At 45.7% G+C, this 25,288-nt stretch overlaps 1 protein-coding gene across 4 annotated transcripts in view; it reads right to left on the reverse strand.

Moving 5' to 3' along the window:
- Positions 1–1,536: 1,536 nt before the first annotated feature.
- Positions 1,537–25,288, reverse strand: part of LOC106575059 (FERM, ARHGEF and pleckstrin domain-containing protein 1) — a 118,840-nt gene continuing 95,088 nt past the window's right edge. For all 4 annotated transcript variants that reach the window (XM_082963228.1, XM_082963227.1, XM_082963225.1 and 1 more), the window contains exons 23-27: positions 17,022–17,131; positions 15,321–15,478; positions 10,138–10,245; positions 8,326–8,477; positions 1,537–7,297 (exon numbers count right to left, since the gene is read on the reverse strand). In XM_082963228.1, coding sequence (XP_082819354.1) covers positions 7,264–7,297; positions 8,326–8,477; positions 10,138–10,245; positions 15,321–15,478; positions 17,022–17,131 — 562 coding nt within the window. In that variant the 3' untranslated portion in view covers positions 1,537–7,263. The remainder of the gene's footprint in view (positions 7,298–8,325; positions 8,478–10,137; positions 10,246–15,320; positions 15,479–17,021; positions 17,132–25,288) is intronic.

Here is a 25,288-nt window from a genome sequence, read left to right on the forward strand (position 1 = left end):
TACCCCCTGTATATAGCCTCCACATTGACTCTGTACCGGTACCCCCTGTATATAGCCTCCACATTGACTCTGTACCGGTACCCCCCTGTATATAGCCTCCACATTGACTCTGTACCGGTACCCCCTGTATATAGCCTCCACATTGACTCTGTACCGGTACCCCCTGTATATAGCCTCCACATTGACTCTGTACCGGTACCCCCTGTATATAGCCTCCACATTGACTCTGTACCGGTACCCCCTGTATATAGCCTCCACATTGACTCTGTACCGGTACCCCCTGTATATAGCCTCCACATTGACTCTGTACCTGTACCCCCTGTATATAGCCTCCACATTGACTCTGTACCGGTACCCCCTGTATATAGCCTCCACATTGACTCTGTACCGGTACCCCCTGTATATAGCCTCCACATTGACTCTGTACCTGTACCCCCTGTATATAGCCTCCACATTGACTCTGTACCGGTACCCCCTGTATATAGCCTCCACATTGACTTTGTACCGGTACCCCCTGTATATAGCCTCCACATTGACTCTGTACTGGTACCCCCTGTATATAGCCTCCACATTGACTCTGTACCTGTACCCCCTGTATATAGCCTCCACATTGACTCTGTACTGGTACCCCCTGTATATAGCCTCCACATTGACTCTGTACCGGTACCCCCTGTATATAGCCTCCACATTGACTCTGTACCGGTACCCCCTGTATATAACCTCCACATTGACTCTGTACCGGTACCCCCTGTATATAGCCTCCACATTGACTCTGTACCAGTACCCCCCTGTATATAGCCTCCACATTGACTCTGTACCGGTACCCCCTGTATATAGCCTCCACATTGACTCTGTACCGTAACACCCTGTATATAGCCTCCACATTGACTCTGTACCGTAACACCCTGTATATAGCCTCCACATTGACTCTGTACCGGTACCCCCTATATATAGCCTCCACATTGACTCTGTACCGGTACCCCCTGTATATAGCCTCCACATTGACTCTGTACCGGTACCCCCTGTATATAGCCTCCACATTGACTCTGTACCGGTACCCCCTGTATATAGCCTCCACATTGACTCTGTACCGGTACCCCCCCTGTATATAGCCTCCACATTGACTCTGTACCGGTACCCCCTGTATATAGCCTCCACATTGACTCTGTACCGGTACCCCCTGTATATAGCCTCCACATTGACTCTGTACCGTAATACCCTGTATATAGCCTCCACATTGACTCTGTACCGGTACCCCCTGTATATAGCCTCCACATTGACTCTGTACCGGTACCCCCTGTATATAGCCTCCACATTGACTCTGTACCGGTACCCCCTGTATATAGCCTCCACATTGACTCTGTACCGGTACCCCCTGTATATAGCCTCCACATTGACTCTGTACCGGTACCCCCTGTATATAGCCTCCACATTGACTCTGTACCGGTACCCCCTGGATATACAGTGAAGGGGAAAAGTATTTGATCCCCTGCTGATTTTGTACGTTTGCCCACTGACAAAGAAATGATCAGTCTATCATTTTAATGGTAGGTTTATTTGAACAGTGAGAGACAGAATAACAACAAAAAAATCATGTTCAAAAATGTTATAAATTGATTTGCATTTTAATGAGGGAAATAAGTATTTGATCCCCTCTCAATCAGAAAGATTGAGAGATGACACTCTTTAAGGGAGTGCTCCTAACCGCAGCTTGTTACCTGTATAAAAGACACCTGTCCACAGAAGCAATCAATCAATCAGATTCCAAACTCTCCACCATGGCCAAGACCAAAGAGCTCTCCAAGGATGTCAGGGACAAGATTGTAGACCTACACAAGGCTGGAATGGGCTACAAGACCATCGCCAAGCAGCTTGGTGAGAAGGTGACAACAGTTGGTGCAATTATTCACAAATGGAAGAAACACAAAAGAACTGTCAATCTCCCTCGGCCTGGGGCTCCATGCAAAATCTCACATCGTGGGGTTGCAATGATCATGAGAACGGTGAGGAATCAGCCCAGAACTACACGGGAGGATCTTGTCAATGATCTCAAGGCAGCTGGGACCATAGTCACCAAGAAAACAATTGGTAACACACTACGCCGTGAAGGAGTGAAATCCTGCAGCGCCCGCAAGGTCCCCCTGCTCAAGAAAGCACATAGACATGCCCGTCTGAAGTTTGCCAATGAACATCTGAATGATTCAGAGGACAACTGGGTGAAAGTGTTGTGGTCAGATGAGACGAAAATGGAGCTCTTTGGCATCAACTCAACTCGCTGTGTTTGGAGGAGGAGGAATGCTGCCTATGTCCCCAAGAACACCATCCCCACCGTCAAACATGGAGGTGGAAACATTATGCTTTGGGGGTGTTTTTCTGCTAAGGGACAGGACAACTTCACCGCATCAAATGGACGATGGACGGGGCCATGTACCGTCAAATCTTGGGTGAGAACCTCCTTCCCTCAGCCAGGGCATTGAAAATTGGTCGTAGATGATGGCTCTGCTGCGTTATAGAATAGACTGACATGGAGACGACACATAGATGACGGCTCTGCTGTCGTTGTAAAGATTGTCTCTAGATTCTGTCGTGTCGTTGACTATCATTAAATGTGAAGACTGTATATGATCAAATCAATTCTCTGGGTGTAATTTAATTACGCGACTAAACTAATCATTTAACTTTAACTAGGAAGTCGGGGCACCACGGGAAAATGTTGTTTCCACGGGAACAAGTTGTTTATGGAGTTTTACATTTCCCGAATATAACTATTTTCATATCTTATCAAAACTTGAAAACTTTGATATTTGTGTTTACTTGATAGCTACCTACAGAAATAGCAAGCTGGAACAAAGTGTTAATAAGATAAAAATTCATTAAAAAAAGATTTAAAAACAAGTTAATGAATTTTAACCTCATCAGTCTCATTACTGATCTGCATAGAATCATGAATCAGCAATATACAAATTGGCTTAATTATTTATTTACTAACTAACTTAATCACAAGAATTACATCAACACACACACAATTTAGTTATACATTGGGTACTAAGCATGAAACCGATTTTGACGGCCTGGTAGACGAAGGAAAGGGGGTGGGGTACCACTCATAGCTGATAACTACACTCAAAGAAAATTGCTAATACTTTGAATATGAACAACAGCTCATTCGATAAAAATAAATTGTAATTTACATATTTCCCCGAGTGTATGTCTTGTTGTCTCCCTCTGTGGTCAGGCCGGACCATCAGCCGGAGAGAGACGACAGAGAAGTGATGTCAGGCGAACCCATGTTGTCGCATAGAATGGATGTTTTTTCGGAGGTCGTCTGTATTCTTCGTCCAAGGTTACGAATAATTCCAGCTGCAGACTGAAAAAAGGTCCGGTCGAACATTTGTTCCCTTCTCTGGCAACGGTTTAGAGTTGAATCCAACACTCCACGCTGTATGGTCTCCTCGGCCTGTAGAGTCGTAGTTCTTAACCATTTCACATGTCGCTACCACTTCCTGTTTTCTGATCTAAGGGCCTGTAGAGTTGTAGTTCTTAACCATTTCCTGTTTTCTGATCTAAGGGCCTGTAGAGTTGTAGTTCTTAACCATTTCCTGTTTTCTGATCTAAGGGCCTGTAGAGTTGTAGTTCTTAACCATTTCCTGTTTTCTGATCTAAGGGCCTGTAGAGTCGTAGTTCTTAACCATTTCACATGTAGCTACCACTTCCTGTTTTCTGATCTAAGGGCCTATAGAGTCGTAGTTCTTAACCATTTCACATGTAGCTACCACTTCCTGTTTTCTGATCTTAGGGCCTGTAGAGTTGTAGTTCTTAACCATTTCACATGTAGCTACCACTTCCTGTTTCCTGATCTAAGGGCCTGTAGAGTTGTAGTCCTTAACCATTTCACATGTAGCTACCACTTCCTGTTTTCTGATCTAAGGGCCTGTAGAGTTGTAGTTCTTAACCATTTCACATGTAGCTACCACTTCCTGTTTTCTGATCTAACGGCCTGTAGAGTTGTAGTTCTTAACCATTTCACATCTAAGGGCCTGTAGAGTCGTAGTTCTTAACCATTTCACATGTAGCTACCACTTCCTGTTTCCTGATCTAAGGGCCTGTAGAGTTGTAGTCCTTAACCATTTCACATGTAGCTACCACTTCCTGTTTTCTGATCTAAGGGCCTATAGAGTTGTAGTCCTTAACCATTTCACATGTAGCTACCACTTCCTGTTTTCTGATCTAAGGGCCTGTAGAGTTGTAGTTCTTAACCATTTCACATCTAAGGGCCTGTAGAGTTGTAGTTCTTAACCATTTCACATGTAGCTACCACTTCCTGTTTTCTGATCTAAGGGCCTGTAGAGTTGTAGTTCTTAACCATTTCACATGTAGCTACCACTTCCTGTTTTCTGATCTAAGGGCCTGTAGAGTTGTAGTCCTTAACCATTTCACATGTAGCTACCACTTCCTGTTTTCTGATCTAAGGGCCTGTAGAGTTGTAGTTCTTAACCATTTCACATGTAGCTACCACTTCCTGTTTCCTGATCTAAGGGCCTGTAGAGTTGTAGTTCTTAACCATTTCACATGTAGCTACCACTTCCTGTTTTCTGATCTAAGGGCCTATAGAGTCGTAGTTCTTAACCATTTCACATCTAAGGGCCTGTAGAGTTGTAGTTCTTAACCATTTCACATGTAGCTACCACTTCCTGTTTTCTGATCTAAGGGCCTGTAGAGTTGTAGTCCTTAACCATTTCACATGTAGCTACCACTTCCTGTTTTCTGATCTAAGGGCCTGTAGAGTTGTAGTTCTTAACCATTTCACATGTAGCTACCACTTCCTGTTTCCTGATCTAAGGGCCTGTAGAGTTGTAGTTCTTAACCATTTCACATGTAGCTACCACTTCCTGTTTTCTGATCTAAGGGCCTGTAGAGTTGTAGTTCTTAACCATTTCACATCTAAGGGCCTGTAGAGTTGTAGTTCTTAACCATTTCACATGTAGCTACCACTTCCTGTTTTCTGATCTAAGGGCCTGTAGAGTTGTAGTTCTTAACCATTTCACATGTAGCTACCACTTCCTGTTTTCTGATCTAAGGGCCTGTAGAGTTGTAGTCCTTAACCATTTCACATGTAGCTACCACTTCCTGTTTTCTGATCTAAGGGCCTGTAGAGTTGTAGTTCTTAACCATTTCACATCTAAGGGCCTGTAGAGTTGTAGTTCTTAACCATTTCACATGTAGCTACCACTTCCTGTTTTCTGATCTAAGGGCCTGTAGAGTTGTAGTTCTTAACCATTTCACATGTAGCTACCACTTCCTGTTTTCTGATCTAAGGGCCTGTAGAGTTGTAGTCCTTAACCATTTCACATGTAGCTACCACTTCCTGTTTTCTGATCTAAGGGCCTGTAGAGTTGTAGTTCTTAACCATTTCACATGTAGCTACCACTTCCTGTTTCCTGATCTAAGGGCCTGTAGAGTTGTAGTTCTTAACCATTTCACATGTAGCTACCACTTCCTGTTTTCTGATCTAAGGGCCTATAGAGTCGTAGTTCTTAACCATTTCACATCTAAGGGCCTGTAGAGTTGTAGTTCTTAACCATTTCACATGTAGCTACCACTTCCTGTTTTCTGATCTAAGGGCCTGTAGAGTTGTAGTCCTTAACCATTTCACATGTAGCTACCACTTCCTGTTTTCTGATCTAAGGGCCTGTAGAGTTGTAGTTCTTAACCATTTCACATGTAGCTACCACTTCCTGTTTCCTGATCTAAGGGCCTGTAGAGTTGTAGTTCTTAACCATTTCACATGTAGCTACCACTTCCTGTTTTCTGATCTAAGGGCCTGTAGAGTTGTAGTTCTTAACCATTTCACATCTAAGGGCCTGTAGAGTTGTAGTTCTTAACCATTTCACATGTAGCTACCACTTCCTGTTTTCTGATCTAAGGGCCTGTAGAGTTGTAGTTCTTAACCATTTCACATGTAGCTACCACTTCCTGTTTTCTGATCTAAGGGCCTGTAGAGTTGTAGTCCTTAACCATTTCACATGTAGCTACCACTTCCTGTTTTCTGATCTAAGGGCCTGTAGAGTTGTAGTTCTTAACCATTTCACATGTAGCTACCACTTCCTGTTTCCTGATCTAAGGGCCTGTAGAGTTGTAGTTCTTAACCATTTCACATGTAGCTACCACTTCCTGTTTCCTGATCTAAGGGCCTGTAGAGTTGTAGTCCTTAACCATTTCACATGTAGCTACCACTTCCTGTTTTCTGATCTAAGGGCCTGTAGAGTTGTAGTCCTTAACCATTTCACATGTAGCTACCACTTCCTGTTTCCTGATCTAAGGGCCTGTAGAGTTGTAGTCCTTAACCATTTCACATGTAGCTACCACTTCCTGTTTTCTGATCTAAGGGCCTGTAGAGTTGTAGTCCTTAACCATTTCACATGTAGCTACCACTTCCTGTTTCCTGATCTAAGGGCCTGTAGAGTTGTAGTCCTTAACCATTTCACATGTAGCTACCACTTCCTGTTTTCTGATCTAAGGGCCTATAGAGTCGTAGCCATTTCAACGTGGCGACTCCGTCCCGGCGTTCTCTGACTTAATGTACATTTTGTAGGAAGTGGTTTTATACTCTGTGGAGGAAGGGGGCGATTACGTAACGCCTAGCCTCATGGGGGGGCGTGGCCACTGACTAGTTAAACTTTACATGAAAATCAATAGTCTCATTCAGAAGGCCAACATCACATTTTTTCACAAATAGTTTCATATTTGCTCATTGATTTTAAACCAACATCTAGATGTATATCTGAGAAGTGTACACAAACAGAGATACAGTCCTGTGGGTCTTCCTGTCTTTCACAAGGTCACCGAATATGATTGTTCTTTAGGTACCCACGGACTATTCCCACGTTCTCAAAAAAAATATTTAAATATTGTTTAATATATATATATATATATATATATATATATACCCAAATGGGCCACGTCGTGACAATACAGACAGGCGGTTAGTAAAGTAAAGTGAGCCGGGACTCCAGAGGTGAAGAAGAGGGTTGGGTCAGTGTCCTCCTAGTCCTCTCTGGGTCAGGAAGGATCCTTCCTCTGGGTCCGGAAGGATCCTTCCTCTGGGTCCGGAAGGATCCTTCCTCTGGGTCAGGAAGGATCCTTCCTCTGGGTCAGGAAGGATCCTTCCTCTGGGTCAGGAAGGATCCTTCCTCTGGGTCAGGAAGGATCCTTCCTCTGGGTCAGGAAGGATCCTTCCTCTGGGTCAGGAAGGGGTCGACCAGCTTAACAGGTAGCACTACGGATCACCTCCATCCACCTGGAGACAGACAGACAGACAGACAGGTTAGAGACATACAGACAGACAGGTTAGAGACAGACAGGTAGCACTACGGACCACCTCCATCCACCTGGAGACAGACAGACAGACAGGTTAGAGACAGACAGACAGGTTAGAGACAGACAGACAGACAGACAGACAGGTTAGAGACAGACAGGTAGCACTACGGACCACCTCCACCCACCTGGAGACAGACAGGTTAGAGACAGACAGACGGGTTAGAGACAGACAGACAGGTTAGAGACAGACAGGTAGCTCTACGGACCACCTCCATCCACCTGGAGACAGACAGACAGGTTAGAGACAGACAGACAGGTTAGAGACAGACAGACAGGTTAGAGACAGACAGACGGGTTAGAGACAGACAGACAGGTTAGGGACAGACAGACAGGTTAGAGACAGACAGACAGGTTAGAGACAGACAGACAGACAGGTTAGAGACAGACAGACAGACAGACAGGTTAGAGACAGACAGACAGGTTAGAGATAGATAGACAGACAGACAGACAGACAGACAGACAGACAGACAGACAGACGGGTTAGAGACAGACAGACAGACAGGTTAGAGACAGACAGACAGGTTAGAGACAGACAGACAGACAGGTTAGAGACAGACAGACAGGTTAGAGACAGACAGACAGGTTAGAGACAGACAGACAGACAGACAGGTTAGAGACAGACAGACAGACAGACAGGTTAGAGACAGACAGACAGACAGGTTAGAGACAGACAGACAGACAGACAGGTTAGAGATAGACAGACAGACAGACAGACAGACAGACAGACAGACAGACAGACAGACAGACAGGTTAGAGACAGACAGACAGACAGGTTAGAGACAGACAGACAGGTTAGAGACAGACAGACAGACAGACAGGTTAGAGACAGACAGACAGACAGGTTAGAGACAGACAGACAGACAGACAGACAGACAGACAGACAGACAGACAGACAGACAGACAGACAGACAGACAGACAGACAGACAGACAGACAGACAGACAGGTACCTCTGGAAGGTGTACTGGCTCTCTGATCTGAAGTAGTAAACGTGAGACTTGAAGTGGAGCTTGAAAACGTAGTCCTTCTGGATGTTCTCTGTCTCCGCGGGAACCGTCAAAGAGTAGCCTAGCAACGGGAGGCTGGCCAGAGGGTGGTCGTCCTATAGGGAACAGAGAGGACCTGTAGACTATCGCATCCCATAATATATACTATATAATACAGTAGTCATCCTATAGAGGACCTGTAGACTACTGCATCCCATAATATATCCTATATAATACAGTAGTCATCCTATAGAGGACCTGTAGACTACTACATCCCATAATATATCCTATAGAGGACCTGTAGACTACTACATCCCATAATATATCCTATAGAGGACCTGTAGACTACTACATCCCATAATATATCCTATAGAGGACCTGTAGACTACTACATCCCATAATATATACTATATAATACACTGGTAGTCATCCTATAGAGGACCTGTAGACTACTACATCCCATAATATATCCTATAGAGGACCTGTAGACTACTACATCCCATAATATATCCTATAGAGGACCTGTAGACTACTACATCCCATAATATATCCTATAGAGGACCTGTAGACTACTACATCCCATAATATATACTATATAATACACTGGTAGTCATCCTATAGAGGACCTGTAGACTACTACATCCCATAATAAACACTAGTTAGGTTAATAAACACTAGTTAGATTTATGGGTAGAGCTAGGTTAGAGTTAGGTTAGAGTTAGGTTAGAGTTAGGTTAGAGCTAGGTTAGAGCTAGGTTAGAGCTAGGTTAGAGTTAGGTTAGAGTTAGGTTAGAGCTAGGTTAGAGCTAGGTTAGAGTTAGGTTAGAGCTAGGTTAGAGTTAGGTTAGAGCTAGGTTAGAGCTAGGTTAGAGCTAGGTTAGAGCTAGGTTAGAGCTAGGTTAGAGCTAGGTTAGAGCTAGGTTAGAGTTAGGTTAGAGTTAGGTTAGAGCTAGGTTAGAGTTAGGTTAGAGCTAGGTTAGAGTTAGGTTAGAGTTAGGTTAGAGCTAGGTTAGAGCTAGGTTAGAGTTAGGTTAGAGTTAGGTTAGAGTTAGGTTAGAGCTAGGTTAGAGTTAGGTTAGAGTTAGAGTTAGAGCTAGGTTAGAGCTAGGTTAGAGCTAGGTTAGAGTTAGGTTAGAGTTAGGTTAGAGCTAGGTTAGAGCTAGGTTAGAGCTAGGTTAGAGTTAGGTTAGAGTTAGAGCTAGGTTAGAGTTAGGTTAGAGTTAGGGTTAGGGTTAGGTTAGAGCTAGGTTAGAGCTAGGTTAGGGTTAGGTTAGGGTCCTTACCTGATGTGATTTGTAGAAGAACAGGCTGAAGTTGGTGTAGACCACCCAGAGTTAGGGTTAGAGTTAGGTTAGGGTTAGGTTAGAGTTAGGTTAGGTTAGAGTTAGGTTAGAGCTAGGTTAGAGCTAGGTTAGAGTTAGGTTAGAGTTAGGTTAGGGTTAGGGTTAGGTTAGAGCTAGGTTAGAGCTAGGTTAGAGCTAGGTTAGGGTTAGGTTAGAGTTAGGTTAGAGCTAGGTTAGAGCTAGGTTAGAGTTAGGTTAGAGCTAGGTTAGAGTTAGGTTAGGGTTAGGTTAGAGTTAGGTTAGGTTAGAGTTAGGTTAGGTTAGAGTTAGGTTAGAGCTAGGTTAGAGCTAGGTTAGAGTTAGGTTAGAGTTAGGTTAGAGCTAGGTTAGAGCTAGGTTAGAGCTAGGTTAGAGTTAGGTTAGGGTTAGGGTTAGGTTAGAGCTAGGTTAGAGCTAGGTTAGGGTTAGGTTAGAGTTAGGTTAGGGTCCTTACCTGATGTGATTTGTAGAAGAACAGGCTGAAGTTGGTGTAGACCACCCAGAGTTTCTGCCATCCATTACTGTTCTTAAACTTCCTCAGCAGGTTACCTGATAACTGGTTCTGATAGGGGGAGAGAGGAGACCAATAGGAAGAGACATTAACACAGGATTAACCAATAGGAAGAGAGCTTAACACAGGTCCAACATGACTACTGTGTCAGAATATTTCATTTCACAGGAAGTTATCGAACACAGGAGAACATTTACAAGATAGTGACATTATTCCCCCAGCGTTCAGCAGACAACCATCAGCCTTTAGCCCTTTATAGCTAGCAGGGATACTAGACCATCAGCCTTTAGCCCTTTATAGCGAGCAGGGATACCAGACCATCAGCCTTTATAGCTAGCAGGGATACTAGACCATCAGCCTTTATAGCTAGCAGGGATACTAGACCATCAGCCTTTATAGCTAGCAGGGATACTAGACCATCAGCCTTTATAGCTAGCAGGGATACTAGACCATCAGCCTTTATAGCTAGCAGGGATACTAGACCATCAGCCTTTAGCCCTTTATAGCTAGCAGGGATTCTAGACCATCAGCCTTTAGCCCTTTATAGCTAGCAGGGATACTAGACCATCAGCCTTTATAGCGAGCAGGGATACTAGACCATCAGCCTTTATAGCTAGCAGGGATACTAGACCATCAGCCTTTATAGCTAGCAGGGATACTAGACCATCAGCCTTTAACCCTTTATAGCTAGCAGGGATACTAGACCATCAGCCTTTAGCCCTTTATAGCTAGCAGGGATACTAGACCATCAGCCTTTAGCCCTTTATAGCTAGCAGGGATACTAGACCATCAGCCTTTAACCCTTTATAGCTAGCAGGGATACTAGACCATCAGCCTTTAGCCCTTTATAGCTAGCAGGGATACTAGACCATCAGCCTTTAGCCCTTTATAGCTAGCAGGGATACTAGACCATCAGCCTTTAACCCTTTATAGCTAGCAGGGATACTAGACCATCAGCCTTTATAGCTAGCAGGGATACTAGACCATCAGCCTTTATAGCTAGCAGGGATACTAGACCATCAGCCTTTAGCCCTTTATAGCTAGCAGGGATTCTAGACCATCAGCCTTTAGCCCTTTATAGCTAGCAGGGATACTAGACCATCAGCCTTTATAGCGAGCAGGGATACTAGACCATCAGCCTTTATAGCTAGCAGGGATACTAGACCATCAGCCTTTATAGCTAGCAGGGATACTAGACCATCAGCCTTTAACCCTTTATAGCTAGCAGGGATACTAGACCATCAGCCTTTAGCCCTTTATAGCTAGCAGGGATACTAGACCATCAGCCTTTAGCCCTTTATAGCTAGCAGGGATACTAGACCATCAGCCTTTAACCCTTTATAGCTAGCAGGGATACTAGACCATCAGCCTTTATAGCTAGCAGGGATACTAGACCATCAGCCTTTATAGCTAGCAGGGATACTAGACCATCAGCCTTTATAGCTAGCAGGGATACTAGACCATCAGCCTTTAACCCTTTATAGCTAGCAGGGATACTAGACCATCAGCCTTTAGCCCTTTATAGCTAGCAGGGATACTAGACCATCAGCCTTTATAGCTAGCAGGGATACTAGACCATCAGCCTTTATAGCTAGCAGGGATACTAGACCATCAGCCTTTAGCCCTTTATAGCTAGCAGGGATACTAGACCATCAGCCTTTAGCCCTTTATAGCTAGCAGGGATACTAGACCATCAGCCTTTAACCCTTTATAGCTAGCAGGGATACTAGACCATCAGCCTTTATAGCTAGCAGGGATACTAGACCATCAGCCTTTATAGCTAGCAGGGATACTAGACCATCAGCCTTTATAGCTAGCAGGGATACTAGACCATCAGCCTTTAGCCCTTTATAGCTAGCAGGGATTCTAGACCATCAGCCTTTAGCCCTTTATAGCTAGCAGGGATACTAGACCATCAGCCTTTATAGCGAGCAGGGATACTAGACCATCAGCCTTTATAGCTAGCAGGGATACTAGACCATCAGCCTTTATAGCTAGCAGGGATACTAGACCATCAGCCTTTAACCCTTTATAGCTAGCAGGGATACTAGACCATCAGCCTTTAGCCCTTTATAGCTAGCAGGGATACTAGACCATCAGCCTTTAGCCCTTTATAGCTAGCAGGGATACTAGACCATCAGCCTTTAACCCTTTATAGCTAGCAGGGATACTAGACCATCAGCCTTTAGCCCTTTATAGCTAGCAGGGATACTAGACCATCAGCCTTTAGCCCTTTATAGCTAGCAGGGATACTAGACCATCAGCCTTTATAGCTAGCAGGGATACTAGACCATCAGCCTTTATAGCTAGCAGGGATACTAGACCATCAGCCTTTAACCCTTTATAGCTAGCAGGGATACTAGACCATCAGCCTTTAGCCCTTTATAGCTAGCAGGGATACTAGACCATCAGCCTTTAGCCCTTTATAGCTAGCAGGGATACTAGACCATCAGCCTTTAGCCCTTTATAGCTAGCAGGGATACTAGACCATCAGCCTTTAACCCTTTATAGCGAGCAGGGATACTAGACCATCAGCCTTTAGCCCTTTATAGCTAGCAGGGATACTAGACCATCAGCCTTTAGCCCTTTATAGCTAGCAGGGATACTAGACCATCAGCCTTTAACCCTTTATAGACCATCAGCCTTTAGCCCTTTATAGCTAGCAGGGATACTAGACCATCAGCCTTTAACCCTTTATAGCGAGCAGGGATACTAGACCATCAGCCTTTAGCCCTTTATAGCTAGCAGGGATACTAGACCATCAGCCTTTAGCCCTTTATAGCTAGCAGGGATACTAGACCATCAGCCTTTAACCCTTTATAGACCATCAGCCTTTAGCCCTTTATAGCTAGCAGGGATACTAGACCATCAGCCTTTAGCCCTTTATAGCTAGCAGGGATACTAGACCATCAGCCTTTATAGCTAGCAGGGATACTAGACCATCAGCCTTTATAGCTAGCAGGGATACTAGACCATCAGCCTTTAACCCTTTATAGCTAGCAGGGATACTAGACCATCAGCCTTTAGCCCTTTATAGCTAGCAGGGATACTAGACCATCAGCCTTTAGCCCTTTATAGCTAGCAGGGATACTAGACCATCAGCCTTTAGCCCTTTATAGCTAGCAGGGATACTAGACCATCAGCCTTTAACCCTTTATAGCGAGCAGGGATACTAGACCATCAGCCTTTAGCCCTTTATAGCTAGCAGGGATACTAGACCATCAGCCTTTAGCCCTTTATAGCTAGCAGGGATACTAGACCATCAGCCTTTAACCCTTTATAGACCATCAGCCTTTAGCCCTTTATAGCTAGCAGGGATACTAGACCATCAGCCTTTAACCCTTTATAGCGAGCAGGGATACTAGACCATCAGCCTTTAGCCCTTTATAGCTAGCAGGGATACTAGACCATCAGCCTTTAGCCCTTTATAGCTAGCAGGGATACTAGACCATCAGCCTTTAACCCTTTATAGACCATCAGCCTTTAGCCCTTTATAGCTAGCAGGGATACTAGACCATCAGCCTTTAACCCTTAGAGAGACAGAGAGGTTAGAGAGAGACAGAGAGGTTAGAGATACAGAGAGGTTAGAGAGAGACAGAGAGGTTAGAGAGACAGAGAGGTTAGAGAGACAGAGAGGTTAGAGATACAGAGAGGTTAGAGATACAGAGAGGTTAGAGATACAGAGAGGTTAGAGATACAGAGAGGTTAGAGAGACAGAGAGGTTAGAGAGACAGAGAGGTTAGAGAGACAGAGAGGTTAGAGATACAGAGAGGTTAGAGAGAGACAGAGAGGTTAGAGAGAGACAGAGAGGTTAGAGAGACAGAGAGGTTAGAGAGAGACAGAGAGGTTAGAGAGAGACAGAGAGGTTAGAGATAGACAGAGAGGTTAGAGAGAGACAGAGAGGTTAGAGAGAGACAGAGAGGTTAGAGAGAGACAGAGAGGTTAGAGAGACAGAGAGGTTAGAGAGAGACAGAGAGGTTAGAGAGAGACAGAGAGGTTAGAGAGAGACAGAGAGGTTAGAGAGAGACAGAGAGGTTAGAGAGAGACAGAGAGGTTAGAGAGAGACAGAGGTTAGAGAGACAGAGAGGTTAGAGAGAGACAGAGAGGTTAGAGAGAGACAGAGAGGTTAGAGAGAGACAGAGAGGTTAGAGAGAGACAGAGAGGTTAGAGAGAGACAGAGAGGTTAGAGATACAGAGAGGTTAGAGAGACAGAGAGGTTAGAGAGACAGAGAGGTTAGAGAGACAGAGAGGTTAGAGATACAGAGAGGTTAGAGAGAGACAGAGAGGTTAGAGAGAGACAGAGAGGTTAGAGAGACAGAGAGGTTAGAGAGAGACAGAGAGGTTAGAGAGAGACAGAGAGGTTAGAGATAGACAGAGAGGTTAGAGAGAGACAGAGAGGTTAGAGAGAGACAGAGAGGTTAGAGAGAGACAGAGAGGTTAGAGAGACAGAGAGGTTAGAGAGAGACAGAGAGGTTAGAGAGAGACAGAGAGGTTAGAGAGAGACAGAGAGGTTAGAGAGAGACAGAGAGGTTAGAGAGAGACAGAGAGGTTAGAGAGAGACAGAGGTTAGAGAGACAGAGAGGTTAGAGAGAGACAGAGAGGTTAGAGAGAGACAGAGAGGTTAGAGAGAGACAGAGAGGTTAGAGAGACAGAGAGGTTAGAGAGACAGAGAGGTTAGAGAGAGACAGAGAGGTTAGAGAGAGACAGAGAGGTTAGAGAGAGACAGAGAGATTAGAGAGACAGAGAGGTTAGAGAGAGACAGAGAGGTTAGAGATACAGAGAGGTTAGAGAGACAGAGAGGTTAGAGAGACAGAGAGGTTAGAGAGAGACAGAGAGGTTAGAGATAGACAGAGAGGTTAGAGATAGACAGAGAGGTTAGAGAGAGACAGAGAGGTTAGAGAGAGACAGAGAGGTTAGAGAGACAGAGAGGTTAGAGAGACAGAGAGGTTAGAGAGACAGAGAGGTTAGAGAGACAGAGAGGTTAGAGAGACAGAGACAGAGAGGTTAGAGAGACAGAGACAGAGAGGTTAGAGATAGACAGAGAGGTTAGAGAGAGACAGAGACAGAGAAGTAACCAGACAGTACTGTGGGGCAGGTCGGTACAGGAAACAGAGATCGGTCGGTACCTCCACAGCCACGCTGAAGTCCACCATGGACACGGAGGTGTTGCGGTGCCAGCAGATATGAACCATACTGTTTCCTCTCTGCGCTGCCTGACGCTCCAATGAGCTACGAGACGCACTCAACTCTTCCTCCTCCTCCTCCTCCTCCTCCTCTGGAGACTCTGAGAACAGCAGCAAGAGGAATTCATCAACAGAAACAGAGGAGAAGATAGTCTTCCCCCCAGTCCGACAAGTGGAAGGTGGTTTTCTCGGAGCCTAAATAAAATGTTACATCTCATGGTGGAGAGACAATGGGCAGGTAATGACAGGTATATAATAGACAGTAGATCAGTAGGTCTGTTACTCTGCTCTACCAGGGGTAGTGTGACTTACTGCGGTCTGATTGACTGGTGGACAGTAGATCAGTAGGTCTGTTACTCTGCTCTACCAGGGGTAGTGTGACTTACTGCGGTCTGATTGACTGGTGGACAGTAGATCAGTAGGTCTGTTACTCTGCTCTACCAGGGGTAGTGTGACTTACTGCGGTCTGATTGACTGGTGGACAGTAGATCAGTAGGTCTGTTACTCTGCTCTACCAGGGGTAGTGTGACTTACTGCGGTCTGATTGACTGGTGGACAGTAGATCAGTAGGTCTGTTACTCTGCTCTACCAGGGGTAGTGTGACTTACTGCGGTCTGATTGACTGGTGGACAGTAGATCAGTAGGTCTGTTACTCTGCTCTACCAGGGGTAGTGTGACTTACTGCGGTCTGATTGACTGGTGGACAGTAGATCAGTAGGTCTGTTACTCTGCTCTACCAGGGGTAGTGTGACTTACTGCGGTCTGATTGACTGGTGGACAGTAGATCAGTAGGTCTGTTACTCTGCTCTACCAGGGGTAGTGTGACTTACTGCGGTCTGATTGACTGGTGGACAGTAGATCAGTAGGTCTGTTACTCTGCTCTACCAGGGGTAGTGTGACTTACTGCGGTCTGATTGACTGGTGGACAGTAGATCAGTAGGTCTGTTACTCTGCTCTACCAGGGGTAGTGTGACTTACTGCGGTCTGATTGACTGGTGGACAGTAGATCAGTAGGTCTGTTACTCTGCTCTACCAGGGGTAGTGTGACTTACTGCGGTCTGATTGACTGGTGGACAGTAGATCAGTAGGTCTGTTACTCTGCTCTACCAGGGGTAGTGTGACTTACTGCGGTCTGATTGACTGGTGGACAGTAGATCAGTAGGTCTGTTACTCTGCTCTACCAGGGGTAGTGTGACTTACTGCGGTCTGATTGACTGGTGGACAGTAGATCAGTAGGTCTGTTACTCTGCTCTACCAGGGGTAGTGTGACTTACTGCGGTCTGATTGACTGGTGGACAGTAGATCAGTAGGTCTGTTACTCTGCTCTACCAGGGGTAGTGTGACTTACTGCGGTCTGATTGACTGGTGGACAGTAGATCAGTAGGTCTGTTACTCTGCTCTACCAGGGGTAGTGTGACTTACTGCGGTCTGATTGACTGGTGGACAGTAGATCAGTAGGTCTGTTACTCTGCTCTACCAGGGGTAGTGTGACTTACTGCGGTCTGATTGACTGGTGGACAGTAGATCAGTAGGTCTGTTACTCTGCTCTACCAGGGGTAGTGTGACTTACTGCGGTCTGATTGACTGGTGGACAGTAGATCAGTAGGTCTGTTACTCTGCTCTACCAGGGGTAGTGTGACTTACTGCGGTCTGATTGACTGGTGGACAGTAGATCAGTAGGTCTGTTACTCTGCTCTACCAGGTCTACAGCCATTCTGATGTCCTCCATCCATTTCACCATCTCTGATAGACAGCTAGGAACAGACATGGTTTAGATACACAGACAGTACAGACATTAATTAGATACACAGCGAGGACCAGACAGCGAGGACCCCACTGATGACTGAATGTGGCCCCTGGGGCTAAATGAGTTTAACATCCCTGCTCTAGAACACCCTGGAACACTCTAGAACACCCTGGAACACTCTAGAACACCCTGGAACACTCTAGAACACCCTGGAACACTCTAAACCACCCTCGGACACTCTAAACCACCCTGGAACACTCTAGAACACCATAAAACACCCTGGAACACTCTAAACCACCCTGGAACACTCTAAACCACCCTGGAACACTCTAAACCACCCTGGAACACTCTAGAACACCCTAAAACACTCTAGAACACCCTAAAACACTCTAGAACACCCTAAAACACTCTAGAACACCCTAAAACACTCTAGAACACCCTAAAACACTCTAAACCACCCTCGAACACTCTAAACCACCCTCGAACACTCTAAACCACCCTCGAACACTCTAAACCACCCTCGAACACTCTAAACCACCCTAGAACTCTAAACCACCCTGGAACACTCTAGAACACTCAAAACCACCCTGGAACACTCTAGAACACCCTAAACCACCCTGAAACACTCTAGAACACCCTGAAACACTCTAGAACACCCTGAAACACTCTAGAACACCCTGAAACACTAGAACACCCTGGAACACTCTAGAACACCCTGGAACACTCTAGAACACCCTGGAACACTCTAAACCACCCTGGAACACTCTAAACCACCCTGGAACACTCTAAACCACCCTGGAACACTCTAAAACACCATGGAACACTCTAAAACACCATGGAACACCCTGGAACACTCTAAAACACCATGGAACACCCTGGAACACTCTAAACCACCCTGGAACACTCTAAACCACCCTGGAACACTCTAAACCACCCTGGAACACTCTAAACCACCCTGGAACACTCTAAACCACCCTGGAACACTCTAAAACACCATGGAACACTCTAAACCACCATGGAACACTCTAGAACACCCTAAAACACTCTGGAACACTCTAGAACACCCTGGAACACTCTAGAACAGCCTGGAACACTCTAGAACAGCCTGGAACACTCTAGAACACCCTGGAACACTCTAAACCACCCTGGAACACTCTAAACCACCCTGGAACACTCTAAACCACCCTGGAACACTCTAAACCACCCTGGAACACTCTAGAACACTCTAGAACACTCTAGAACACTCTAGAACACTCTAGAACACCCTGGAACACCCTGGAACTCTAAACCACCCTCGAACACTCTAAACCACCCTAAAATACTCTAAACCACCTTAAAACACTCTAGGACACCCTAGAACTCTAAACCACCCTGGAACACTCTAGAACACCCTAAAACACTCTAGAACACCCTGAAACACTCTAGAACACCCTGGAACACTCTAGAACACCCTGGAACACTCTAAACCACCCTGGAACACTCTAAACCACCCTGGAACACTCTAAACCACCCTGGAACACTCTAAACCACCATGGAACACTCTAAACCACCATGGAACACTCTAAACCACCATGGAACACTCTAAACCACCCTGGAACACTCTAAACCACCATGGAACACCCTAAAACACCCTGGAACACCCTAGAACACCCTAAAATACTCTAAACCACCTTAAAACACTCTAGGACACCCTAGAACTCTAAACCACCCTGGAACACTCTAGAACACCCTGGAACACTCTAGAACACCCTGAAACACTCTAGAACACCCTGAAACACCCTAGAACACCCTGAAACACCCTAGAACACCCTGAAACACTCTAGAACACCCTGAAACACTCTAGAACACCCTGAAACACTCTAGAACACCCTGGAACACTCTAAACCACCCTGGAACACTCTAAACCACCCTGGAACACCCTGAAACACCCTAGAACACCCTGGAACACTCTAGAACACCCTGGAACTCTAAACCACCCTAAAATACTCTAAACCACCCTGAAACACTCTAAACCACCATGGAACACTCTAAACCACACTGGAACACTCTAAACCACACTGGAACACTCTAAACCACACTGGAACACTCTAAACCACACTGGAACACTCTAAACCACACTGGAACACTCTAAACCACACTGGAACACTCTAAACCACACTGGAACACTCTAGAACACCCTGGAACACTCTAGAACACCCTGGAACACTCTAGAACACTCTAGAACACCCTGAAACACTCTAGAACACCCTGAAACACTCTAGAACACCCTGAAACACTCTAGAACACCCTGAACCACTCTAAACCACCATGGAACACTCTAAACCACCATGGAACACTCTAAACCACCATGGAACACCCTAGAACACCCTGGAACACTCTAGAACACCCTAAAATACTCTAAACCACCTTAAAACACTCTAGGACACCCTAGAACTCTAAACCACCCTGGAACACTCTAGAACACCCTGGAACACTCTAGAACACCCTGAAACACTCTAGAACACCCTGAAACACCCTAGAACACCCTGAAACACCCTAGAACACCCTGAAACACTCTAGAACACCCTGAAACACTCTAGAACACCCTGAAACACTCTAGAACACCCTGGAACACTCTAAACCACCCTGGAACACTCTAAACCACCCTGGAACACCCTGAAACACCCTAGAACACCCTGGAACACTCTAGAACACCCTGGAACTCTAAACCACCCTAAAATACTCTAAACCACCCTGAAACACTCTAAACCACCATGGAACACTCTAAACCACACTGGAACACTCTAAACCACACTGGAACACTCTAAACCACACTGGAACACTCTAAACCACACTGGAACACTCTAAACCACACTGGAACACTCTAAACCACACTGGAACACTCTAAACCACACTGGAACACTCTAAACCACACTGGAACACTCTAGAACACCCTGGAACACTCTAGAACACCCTGGAACACTCTAGAACACTCTAGAACACCCTGAAACACTCTAGAACACCCTGAAACACTCTAGAACACCCTGAAACACTCTAGAACACCCTGAACCACTCTAAACCACCATGGAACACTCTAAACCACCATGGAACACTCTAAACCACCATGGAACACTCTAAACCACCATGGAACACCCTAGAACACCCTGGAACACCCTAGAACACCCTGGAACACCCTAGAACACCCTGGAACACCCTAGAACACCCTGGAACACTCTAGAACACCCTGGAACACTCTAGAACACTCTAGAACACTCTAGAACACTCTAGAACACCCTGAAACACTCTAAAACACCATGGAACACTCTAGAACACCCTAAAACACTCTAGAACAGCCTGGAACACTCTAGAACAGCCTGGAACACTCTAGAACAGCCTGGAACACTCTAAACCACCCTGGAACACTCTAAACCACCCTGGAACACTCTAAACCACCCTGGAACACTCTAGAACACCCTGGAACACTCTAGAACACCCTGGAACACTCTAGAACACTCTAGAACACCCTGAAACACTCTAGAACACCCTGAAACACTCTAGAACACCCTGAAACACTCTAGAACACCCTGAACCACTCTAAACCACCATGGAACACTCTAAACCACCATGGAACACTCTAAACCACCATGGAACACCCTAGAACACCCTGGAACACTCTAGAACACCCTAAAATACTCTAAACCACCTTAAAACACTCTAGGACACCCTAGAACTCTAAACCACCCTGGAACACTCTAGAACACCCTGGAACACTCTAGAACACCCTGAAACACTCTAGAACACCCTGAAACACCCTAGAACACCCTGAAACACCCTAGAACACCCTGAAACACTCTAGAACACCCTGAAACACTCTAGAACACCCTGAAACACTCTAGAACACCCTGGAACACTCTAAACCACCCTGGAACACTCTAAACCACCCTGGAACACCCTGAAACACCCTAGAACACCCTGGAACACTCTAGAACACCCTGGAACTCTAAACCACCCTAAAATACTCTAAACCACCCTGAAACACTCTAAACCACCATGGAACACTCTAAACCACACTGGAACACTCTAAACCACACTGGAACACTCTAAACCACACTGGAACACTCTAAACCACACTGGAACACTCTAAACCACACTGGAACACTCTAAACCACACTGGAACACTCTAAACCACACTGGAACACTCTAAACCACACTGGAACACTCTAAACCACACTGGAACACTCTAGAACACCCTGGAACACTCTAGAACACCCTGGAACACTCTAGAACACTCTAGAACACCCTGAAACACTCTAGAACACCCTGAAACACTCTAGAACACCCTGAAACACTCTAGAACACCCTGAACCACTCTAAACCACCATGGAACACTCTAAACCACCATGGAACACTCTAAACCACCATGGAACACTCTAAACCACCATGGAACACCCTAGAACACCCTGGAACACCCTAGAACACCCTGGAACACCCTAGAACACCCTGGAACACCCTAGAACACCCTGGAACACTCTAGAACACCCTGGAACACTCTAGAACACTCTAGAACACTCTAGAACACTCTAGAACACCCTGAAACACTCTAAAACACCATGGAACACTCTAGAACACCCTAAAACACTCTAGAACAGCCTGGAACACTCTAGAACAGCCTGGAACACTCTAGAACAGCCTGGAACACTCTAAACCACCCTGGAACACTCTAAACCACCCTGGAACACTCTAAACCACCCTGGAACACTCTAAACCACCCTGGAACACTCTAAACCACCCTGGAACACTCTAAACCACCCTGGAACACTCTAAAACACCATGGAACACTCTAGAACACCCTAAAACACTCTAGAACACCCTGGAACACTCTAGAACACCCTAAAACACCCTAAAACACTCTAGAACACTCTAGAACACTCTAGAACACCCTGGAACACTCGAGAACAGCCTGGAACACTCTAGAACACCCTGGAACACTCTAGAACACTCTAGAACACCCTGAAACACTCTAGAACACCCTGAAACACTCTAGAACACCCTGGAACACTCTAAACCACCCTGGAACACTCTAAACCACCCTGGAACACTCTAAACCACCCTGGAACACTCTAAACCACCCTGGAACACTCTAAAACACCATGGAACACCCTAAAACACCATGGAACACCCTAAAACACCATGGAACACCCTAAAACACCCTGGAACACCCTAAACCACCCTGGAACACTCTAAACCACCCTGGAACACTCTAAACCACCCTGGAACACTCTAAACCACCCTGGAACACTCTAAACCACCCTGGAACACTCTAAACCACCCTGGAACACTCTAAAACACCCTGGAACACTCTAAACCACCCTGGAACACTCTAAAACACCATGGAACACCCTGGAACACCCTGGAACACTCTAAACCACCCTGGAACACTCTAAACCACCCTGGAACACTCTAAACCACCCTGGAACACTCTAAACCACCCTGGAACACTCTAAAACACCCTGGAACACTCTAAAACACCATGGAACACTCTAAAACACCATGGAACACTCTAGAACACCCTAAAACACTCTAGAACACCCTGGAACACTCTAGAACACCCTAAAACACCCTAAAACACTCTAGAACACTCTAGAACACTCTAGAACACCCTGGAACACTCGAGAACAGCCTGGAACACTCTAGAACACCCTGGAACACTCTAGAACACTCTAGAACACCCTGAAACACTCTAAACCACCCTGGAACACTCTAAACCACCCTGGAACACTCTAAACCACCCTGGAACACTCTAAACCACCCTGGAACACTCTAAACCACCCTGGAACACTCTAGAACACCCTGGAACACCCTGGAACTCTAAACCACCCTCGAACACTCTAAACCACCCTAAAATACTCTAAACCACCTTAAAACACTCTAGGACACCCTAGAACTCTAAACCACCCTGGAACACTCTAAAACACCATGGAACACTCTAAAACTCCATGGAACACTCTAAAACACCATGGAACACTCTAAAACACCATTGAACACTCGAAAACACCATGGAACACCCTTGAACACTCTAAAACACCCTGGAACACTCTAAACCACCCTGGAACACTCTAAACCACCATGGAACACTCTAGAACACCCTAAAACACCCTGGAACACTCTAGAACACCCTAAAATACTCTAAACCACCTTAAAACACTCTAGGACACCCTAGAACTCTAAACCACCCTGGAACACTCTAGAACACCCTGAAACACTCTAGAACACCCTGAAACACTCTAGAACACCCTGAAACACTCTAGAACACCCTGGAACACTCTAGAACACCCTGGAACACTCTAGAACACCCTGGAACACTCTAGAACACCCTGGAACACTCTAAACCACCCTGGAACACTCTAAACCACCCTGGAACACTCTAAACCACCCTGGAACACTCTAAACCACCCTGGAACACTCTAGAACACTCTAGAACACCCTGGAACACTCTAGAACACCCTGGAACTCTAAACCACCCTCGAACACTCAAAACCACCCTAAAATACTCTAGAACACCCTGAAACACTCTAGAACACCCTGGAACACTCTAGAACACCCTGGAACACTCTAGAACACCCTGGAACACTCTAGAACACCCTGGAACACTCTAAAACTCCATGGAACACTCTAAAACTCCATGGAACACTCTAAAACACCATTGAACACTCTAAACCACCCTGGAACACTCTAAACCACCCTGGAACACTCTAAACCACCATGGAACACTCTAGAACACCCTAAAACACTCTAGGACACCCTAAAATACTCTAAACCACCTTAAAACACTCTAGGACACCCTAGAACACTCTAGAACACCCTGAAACACCCTAGAACACCCTGAAACACTCTAAACCACCCTGGAACACTCTAGAACACTCTAGAACACCCTGGAACACTCTAGAACACCCTGGAACTCTAAACCACCCTAAAATACTCTAAACCACCCTGGAACACTCTAAACCACCATGGAACACTCTAAACCACCCTGGAACACTCTAGAACACCCTGAAACACTCTAAACCACCCTGAAACACTCTAAACCACCCTGGAACACTCTAAACCACCATGGAACACTCTAAACCACCATGGAACACTCTAAACCACCATGGAACACTCTAAACCACCATGGAACACTCTAAACCACCATGGAACACTCTAAACCACCATGGAACACTCTAAACCACACTGGAACACTCTAAACCACACTGGAACACTCTAAACCACACTGGAACACTCTAAACCACACTGGAACACTCTAGAACAGCCTGGAACACTCTAGAACACCCTGGAACACTCTAAACCACCCTGGAACACTCTAAACCACCCTGGAACACTCTAAACCACCCTGGAACACTCTAAACCACCCTGGAACACTCTAGAACACCCTAAAACACTCTAGAACACCCTAAAACACCCTGGAACACTCTAGAACACTCTAGAACACCCTAAAACACCCTAAAACACCCTAAAACACCCTAAAACACTCTAGAACAGCCTGGAACACTCTAGAACAGCCTGGAACACTCTAGAACAGCCTGGAACACTCTAGAACACCCTGGAACACTCTAGAACACCCTGGAACACTCTAGAACACCCTGGAACACTCTAAACCACCCTGGAACACTCTAAAACACCATGGAACACTCTAAAACACCCTGGAACACTCTAAACCACCCTGGAACACTCTAAACCACCCTGGAACACTCTAAACCACCCTGGAACACTCTAGAACACTCTAGAACACTCTAGAACACCCTGGAACACCCTGGAACTCTAAACCACCCTCGAACACTCTAAACCACCCTAAAATACTCTAAACCACCTTAAAACACTCTAGGACACCCTAGAACTCTAAACCACCCTGGAACACTCTAGAACACCCTAAAACACTCTAGAACACCCTGAAACACTCTAGAACACCCTGGAACACTCTAGAACACCCTGGAACACTCTAAACCACCCTGGAACACTCTAAACCACCCTGGAACACTCTAAACCACCCTGGAACACTCTAAACCACCATGGAACACTCTAAACCACCATGGAACACTCTAAACCACCATGGAACACTCTAAACCACCCTGGAACACTCTAAACCACCATGGAACACCCTAAAACACCCTGGAACACTCTAGAACAC

Source organism: Salmo salar, chromosome 16, assembly GCF_965601325.2.
Source record: "Salmo salar chromosome 16, fSalSal1, whole genome shotgun sequence".
Lineage (NCBI taxonomy): Eukaryota > Metazoa > Chordata > Actinopteri > Salmoniformes > Salmonidae > Salmo > Salmo salar.